This window comes from Solanum stenotomum, chromosome 1 (assembly GCF_019186545.1).
Source record: "Solanum stenotomum isolate F172 chromosome 1, ASM1918654v1, whole genome shotgun sequence".
NCBI classification, from domain to species: Eukaryota; Viridiplantae; Streptophyta; class Magnoliopsida; order Solanales; family Solanaceae; genus Solanum; species Solanum stenotomum.
This window is the reverse complement of record NC_064282.1, coordinates 74,786,821-74,794,933: the sequence shown is the minus strand read 5'-3', so window position 1 is coordinate 74,794,933 and position 8,113 is coordinate 74,786,821. Positions and strand designations below refer to the sequence as shown.

General features: G+C 36.6%; 1 protein-coding gene and 1 pseudogene across 1 annotated transcript; both read right to left on the bottom strand.

Moving 5' to 3' along the window:
* Positions 1-402: 402 nt before the first annotated feature.
* LOC125863721 (uncharacterized) lies at positions 403-1,787 on the bottom strand. The gene is made up of 3 exons (XM_049543747.1): positions 1,731-1,787; positions 1,082-1,173; positions 403-971 (listed from the first exon to the last, which is right to left on the bottom strand). Exons 2-3 carry the CDS (start codon positions 1,149-1,151, stop codon positions 721-723), a joined length of 321 nt encoding a protein of 106 aa, XP_049399704.1. The 5' UTR covers positions 1,152-1,173; positions 1,731-1,787; the 3' UTR covers positions 403-720.
* Positions 1,369-5,277, bottom strand: LOC125863700 (pentatricopeptide repeat-containing protein At2g36730-like; annotated as a pseudogene).
* Between the last annotated feature and the right edge of the window lie 2,836 nt (positions 5,278-8,113).

The following is an 8,113-nucleotide window of genomic DNA, read 5'->3' as shown; positions in this document are numbered from 1 at the left end:
GTATTTCTCCATATAGAACACACCCCAAATCTTTTCTTTTAGTCGCAGAAGGAGGATTAGGATAGAGAAAAGTGTGGTCGGGTACATGGTAGGGGTGAAGATGTTATATGTATCTTGGGAGACTATTGGCAATGAATACTTCTTAGTTTTCCTTTAGAAATAAGATTGAACTATAAACAACCACAAGGCTTTGATAGAGTGATAAGAGAACATCGCGTGTCGTGTGATTTAGACATATCATGGCATCATATACCACACTATAGATAAAAGTCAAATATTTAAGAGGAGAAGAATAGAGGTATGGACTGGTCTTTCATCCAAGTTTCCAACCCGTTCTTCATTGAGACTTGGAGATTTCTAGATTATAAAAAAAAAAGAATAGAAGATTGAAATCTATACAACTTGGACTTAATATGTTGTGGTTTGAATGTCACATGATGAAACATGTGACAACTTGTTGAGAAAAGCAAATGTCCAAGGCCTAGGCCCAAAATTTTAGTACTTGTTGAAATATAGAGCTGCATTAGATGTTTACAAAGCTCTACAACAAATTTGGTACAAAACTGAAACCCTCCCAAAACACGAAGGAAAATATATCTTAGACAATCTAACGATTTCCCCCCATCAAATGAATTGAAAGAGGGTACATCAGTTTCAGTTTCTTGGAGTAAACCATATAAAAAAACATAACAAGAATGATGGTGGAGGCTGTGAATGATTTCATAATACGTAACCTCCATGCTCCATGTTAGAATGCGCGGTGAAGAAATTGAAGTCATGGTGACTATAAGAAAGCTGTTTCAGCCATGAACCTGCAGCATTTTGAAGATCATATAGTTTTTCATAGTCCTTTTGTGTATGAGTGTTTAGCCATACATCATTTTGCATCTTGTATGCAGCTAAACCGAATGGACTAAGACGAATTCCACCCTCACCCTTCCTTTCTCCATCAGGTTTCTCTTCTGCAACATCTGAAAACAAAAGGCACATTACTCAGTCAAGTAGGATAGAGTAATACCAAAAAACTCTTACATTGTCAATGTATAACTTAAATCAAATATAGCGAGTTTAAAATATATACCTTGGAAAGTTGATGACAATGTATGGTAGGTAAGAAAGCTTGCAGAAACATTTTTAGTAATTCCTTTCATTGGGACATAATAGATTGGATACCTAATAATATGATGTAAAGCAAATAACTTAGTAATTCCTTTCATTGGAACATGGTAGATTGTTTCTCCATGGGAATACCTCATAGTTTTTAACCAAAGTTTCAGGCCATGCTGAGGTGCCACTTTAAGGGCATCCCAACTTCTGAATAGAATTCCAAGATTAACCTTAACCATATATTTTGAAAAGAAAGAGTAGTTTATCGAGAAAACAAATCATTTACCAGTATAGAAAAGAATGGCCCCAAATAAGGTAGAATGGATATAGGAGACTCATAAAGCTGATCCTAACTAGTCCAATATCTAGGCATAATTGATTGTTAGAAATAATTTGAGAAGGATAACAGAGTTGTGGCTCTGACAGAGCACGACTTTTCATCTTCCAGAAGTATACCAATTTGTGGAGTTCCTCTCAAATGACATATCCCATGAGCTACAAATCAAAATCACCTCACACTGTAATCTTCATTTTTCAAGTTATTAAAAATTATGCAAGAATGTTAGGAACTTCAGTGTGACCCTCTTCCAATGGTCAAAGCAACCGCTCCCCTAAACTTGTACCTCAGCCTGGTGGTATTACCCAAAAAGAAGCAATTTATTTTCCTCCACCATTGATAGTGTTCTGTCGTCTTTGGAATGTAACAGTGTCTTCATTCCTGTGATCTGAATTGCCTCTTCTATTGGCATAAACAGAAACATTACTACTAGATCCTTCTACTGCTTCCTTCAGAAGGACTATCAAGCGACTGCACCCAACTGCTGCCAGAATATTTCTTTATCCCGTTTACTTTCATAGCCGATCTTAGGCTGTTCGCATCGCTGCAATAACCAAAAGATAAGACAAACTAGATGCAAGTACATAGTTTGATCCAAGATCAGGCCCTATTTTGAGGAGAATCTCCCTTATATTTTCTTCTTCGCAAGGAATATGACCATGATGCTTACAAGCACTAATGAAACTCCTCAATATCACAGAATTAGGCTCTGTAGGCATGCTCCTGATAATATCATAAGCTTCTTCTAATTTCCAGCACGTCCAAACATATCCACCATGCATCTGTAATGTTCCATAGTTGGCCTGATGTTATAAATACTTGTCATTTTTTCAAAATATTCACGGCCTGCATCAACAAAGCCAATATGACTACAAGCAATAAGATTGCAGAAAATGATAAGCTATCCGGCCAAAAGCCAGATTCTTCCATTCTGGCAACAAGGACACAGCGTCTTCTACATGTCCATGATCAGCAAGACCAGAAATCATGATGGTCCAGGTCTGCAGATTTTGATCATCTATTGAATTGAATATGCAGAAAGCCTGCTGTATATGACCACATTTTGCATACATGCCCAGGAGGGCTGTTTCCAGCTCAACATGTAGTTCAATACCACTGGTAACAATGTGCGAGTGAATACATTTACGTAATCTGATATTCATGATACGAGTACATGCCCCAGCCAGCTAACCAGAGTGACAGAATTTGCCTTTTCATTTGCTAGCTTCACACATTGGAACAAGAGCAGAGCATCTGAAAGCAAGTTACTGAGATATCCAGGAAAACATTGACTATTATGACTTTGAAAAGCCAGACAAAAAGCAAAAACCTCACAGTAAAAGTTAAACAGGAAAAGAAAGCAGGAAAGACAATCATATTAATAGACCTCCTACACAAAAAGAGAGGTCAAGGTAGCAAATACCAAAAAGGGATGAAAAGCGAACATAAAAGCCCATTAAACTGGTCCCTCTATATGATCAGGTACAAACTATTCAACTTCTTCTACGTCTATAAAAGAATTGATTCACTATATGAAAAAAATGAGCATATCACATGTAGCGGAACTTGGCTTAAGAAATTTATAGAATTTACTTAGGTGACATCCTGAATCACACTTCTATGATATCAAATGAAATTGAATAAGACGGGAAAGTATTGACAAAACAGTTGGAGACCCCTGCAAGAAGAACAGGTAGAATTATTGTCATTACTTCAACTATGAGGAGCAATATCCAAATGTTCGGAGACTTCATCAGGAGAAAGAGTCAAGCCTTATTATATTATCTCTATTGTCTCCCTATTCCCTATTTATAAATGCAAAACCCCTTATACTCTCCCTTGGGAAAGACAAACTAACCATAGTATCATTATAAAGTCGTCGTCTTTTCAATGTTTAATTCAAAGTTTATCTCAAAAGAAACATAATTATAGGATTTCTCTTTATTTTTCAGGTCTAAATTGCAGATAGAATTTGACATGGGAATCCATCCATATGCAATCCAGACAACTAAACAGCAGCAACGTTAGACTATTAGACCAAGTTATTGTCCATAATCCACCTTAGCTTGTTAGTTTTAGAATACTCACGACCATTGGAGCCATGAACTAGCTTCCTTTCCAAAAGTTTTGTAGGTAAAAAGTCCAAAGATTGGTTTGCAAAAATTGGGTTTCAAAGCTTAGTGTTTTTATTGGACATGAATGCACATAGAGATTCCAGAATTAAAAATAAAAAATCTAACATGCTCTGATGTATGCAAAAGTAAACAAATACAGCAGTGAGACCAGCATACCTAAATACAAGAGGCTGGGAGTGTTGCTCACATCCCAACCATGAAAGTTTTCCTTCTTTGTTAATTCCCCATTTTAAAGAGTGTCGTCGGGACTTTCCAAGATAAATACCTAAATCTAAACCATGAAATTTTTCTCCATTTTTACTTCCTTATTTTTCAGGAGTACATGCTCCTTTCCAATTTAAAAGAAAAAATTCCAACCCCAAAAATTTCCATCATTATTAGTCCCTGATCATTTAGGAGTGTATGCAGCTTTCACAATTTTAAAGGCTCATTGATCCTTTCAGATGTGAACCCTAGGCATCGTTTAATAATCTATTGCAGTATTGCAGCAAGAAGGAAAAAGATAAAAAGTTAGACTAGTGAACACATTTGGAACTCCTTATTCAAGCTAATATATCCAAGTAATAGTAACACTGGTTTCTTCTTATGGTACAAAACAAGTATTCACAATCGATATTTGGGATGAATTTTAAAAAGTTCACTAAGAGTATTAGATCACAGATATCTACTCAAGAGAACCACAAATACAATGGCACCAAATTTCTGAAGCATAACGAACAAGGTTACAAGCTAGCATTGTTCATAAAAATTGTGACCTATTATGTGTCACACCTATCAAAAGACGTTTAACTTACAAATTCCTCACAAAACCATACTTGAACTCGTTTCTACAAAGTAGTAAACTTGTCATGCTCAAAATCTACTTACAGTTTGGTAATTCTATTCATTCCCATTATAATAATCATCTTAAACAACTTCCACATAATGCTATAGAATCTCTCAGCCTTCGCACACTTGCCGGGTTCACAAATCATAAATAATGTACTGATACCAGAGTAATCAGTAGATACGTGAAATATCTTTTAGAAGGAGAAAGAAAAATAAAATGTAAATAATAAGACAACAATTACTACTATCATGCTTGAATCACAAGTAGTTAAAATCGGCTATATGATCCTTAATACATAGATTGTGATAATTGGGGTGTGAAATTCGTATAAAAGTTAATATGTGTTTTTGGCAAATAACTGAAACAAATGTACATACCAATGAACGTAAGCAGCCATCATTGAACTCCAAGAAACTATATCCCTCTCAAGCATTTCATCAAACACCTGTCTTGCAAACCTGATCACACCAATCCAGCATACATTCTCAAAATGGTATTGTTCACATGTAAATCTGAACCAAAACCCGACTTCACAGCGATGGAATGCAACGATCCACCCGTTCCAATCATCAAACAATGCCCAGAAACCTTAAGCACAACAACGAATGTGAATTTATCTGGTTTTAATCCAATTTTTTGAAACTGTTCAAAGAGCTTCAGAGACTCTACTTGGGAATATGCTCTCATCATTGTGTTCCATGTGAAGATTGATTGAATTATGTGAGAATTATCAAAAATTGTACGGGTGAATTGGAGGGATATTGAAGAAGATAATGATATGAACTGGGAGAGATGATAGTGGTCGTGATGAATACCAATTTGTGTCTCTGACAGAGCACGGCTTTTCCTCTTCCAGAAGTATACCAATTTGTGGAGTTCCTCTCAAATGTCATATCCCAACTGATCTGATACATTTGTCATTATTTTTTCTGTATCTTCTTCCTAATTATGTTCATTTTTACTACTAATAGTTGTTACTTCAATTACTTTATTTATTTTGCTGATTATGTTTCTTTGATCCTAACAACGATTAAACTGCTGACCCGAGTTGGAAATATGGGAAAAGAACAACTGAGACCAATAGGGTAGCAGTTGAGTGTAACTTTTATAAAAAAGTTACTAATGGTGGAATCTTTCGTCACAAACAACACCTGATTGATACTTGCAAGGACGTCATACGGTGTGAACAATGCCCGAATGTTGTCAGGGAAGAAATGAAAAAATATGTTGATGAAAAGAAGGAACAAAAACGTCAGATTTTACTTCAATTGGATGTGACTAATATTGGTGATGATAAAGATGAAAATATGGAAAAAGGTGAAGCTACTGAATAGTCACTTCCTTCAAAATCACGAAAATAGTCATAGAATGCAACAATCATAGAACCATTATGGTTTTAGGGAGAATACTAAATGCTTACAAAGGACGGGAAAAGAAGTAGCTACATGCCTAGTTGACGAAGCTGAGGAAGATGATGGTTCTATGATTGTTGCATTCTATGACTATTTTCGTGATTTTGAAGGAAGTGACTATTCAGTAGCTTCACCTTCTTCCATATCTTCATCTTTATCATCACTAATATTAGTCACATCCGATTGAAGTAAAGCCTGACTTTTTTGTTTCTTCTTTTCATCAACATATTTTTTCATTTCTTCCCTTACAGCATCCGAGCATTGTTCATGTAACACCTCGACCTTTCAAAACGTCTAAATTAACTCGTATCTTCATGGAAAGACAAGGAGGGTGAGTAATAAATTAAAAATGATGTGGTATGTCATATTTTAAGTGTTCAAGGGTTGTATCTCAAGTTTTGAAGTTAAGTAAGTTGCAAAATAAAAGTTGGCAAAAGTTATCGTAAGTTCCTTTTTAAAGATTTCTATAAAATTTGGGTCAAATCTCTTGGATATTTTCTCCCAATATATAAAGAGTTAGAAGTCCTATCACCCATTAAATCGAAGGCCTACGAGTCTAGTTTGCAACGCACAAAACCCCGTATCAAACCAACATCAGAGTAAAAAGTTATGAGGGTTTTACTAGGGATTGCCGGGGCAGAATCCGGGTCGGGTAAAAAATATGGTATGTCGGCTTATATAACGTTTTAATCCATGGAAACATTTCATTTCAGTTCTAAACCAGAGATAAAGCTTAAGAGAAGGCTCCTATGGAGTTCTAGCATGATGAAGGTTAGTTTTGACGATTTCTACCATTAACATTGCCCCCGTGCCTAGAAACGTAATCCCTACACATGGTAATCGTTTTTCCCTTCTATTAGTTGTGTTTGGAGCTGGTTTTTGAAGATATAAATTTGTAGTTTTTGGTGTTTCTTCAAGTTTTACACTTGGTTAACTAAGGCAATCATCTCGGGACCCTTTTATGGTTGTTTTTATGAATTTCTACGAACGTTTCGACAAGTTGGGGCAATATGGCAAATCTACCGATTTAAGATTAATTATGAACTGTTTATAGGTGCGTACCAGCTGTGTATATATAGTGTTTGCGAAGCTTAGGACATAAGGAACAACTTTCATGAAGGAACTACGATCTTTCGAACGTTCCTTGGAAAGGTATGTTAAGGCAATTCCATACTTACGACATGTTTTCCTTAAAGCTTAGGAGCAATGTAATTGGGTTTTTATCCTTGTTACACTTGTAGCCATTATTGTTGATTGTTGGCTACTTGAGTTGATATAATCCTCCCTTGTCGGGATTCTTATTCAGTTAGTAGCGTCCCTATGTTGGACACGACTTAAAGGCTATTTGTATAGGTTGCTTATAACTAAATTGCTTTCTTTTAGCGATTGAATTGTTATTGTTGCCCTTGGGGCTATTGTGGTTAGCTGCAGGAATGTGATTTATGCCTAGAAGGGCTATGTTCTACCTACAGGGCTATATGGATGCCTAAAAGGTCTATGATTTGCCTACAGGGTAATATTGACGCCTAAGAAGGCTATGTGCTTCCTACAGGGCCATGTTGTTGCCTAAAAGGGCTATGAGTTGTCTATAAGCTATGTTGATGCCTAAAAGAGCTATGTGCTGCCTACGGGGCTATATTAATGGCTAAGAGGGCTATGTGACTGCCTACGGGGCTAGGGGACTACCGATAGGGGTATATAAGTTGATTGGCACATTTCGGGCTTATGAGGGCCTGAGTAGGTGGTCTTGTGTGCTGTTTGTACCTGTCGAGCTTATAGGGGCTTGGTTAGGTTGTTGTTTTATTATTTTTGATAAGTTTAGATTTAGGAGCAGGTCAATACACTTATTTTATCCTTGATTTATTTATCAGATTATTCCAGTATACCAAGATACTTCCTCTTAGTCTATTTCATTTCATACTCTGTACATTATTTTGTACTGACGCCCCATTGCCTTGGGGGCGCTGCATTCATGCATGCAGGTCCTGACAGACGACCAAGTAGACCTCCTCAGCAACAGGATTGACTTTTATCCAGTTGGCAAGACCCTTTCCTTCGGAGTTGCCAGAGTTGGGAGGTTTGTTACCTTTTGTTGTATATATCTTTATGGGTAGGCTGGGGCCTGTCCCGCTAATCTTTACTCCTTTTAGAGGCTTGCAGACTAGTGTGTGGGGTGTATAGCTACGTTATGGCCATACTGTTCTATGTTGTTGGTTTGTTGAAGCTTGTGAGTTGTTTGATGTATTGTATTGATATATACCTGCTTTTAGTTTTGGTATAGATATCATGGTGG

Bases quoted from the DNA above. Each gene is read 5' to 3' on its own strand.
- LOC125863721 (XM_049543747.1), bottom strand. From the start codon at position 1,151: ATGAAAGGAATTACTAAAAATGTTTCTGCAAGCTTTCTTACCTACCAT. The intron at 972-1,081 runs GTATATATTTTA...TTTTGTTTTCAG, and splicing joins ATTGTCATCAACTTTCCAAG to ATGTTGCAGAAGAGAAACCT.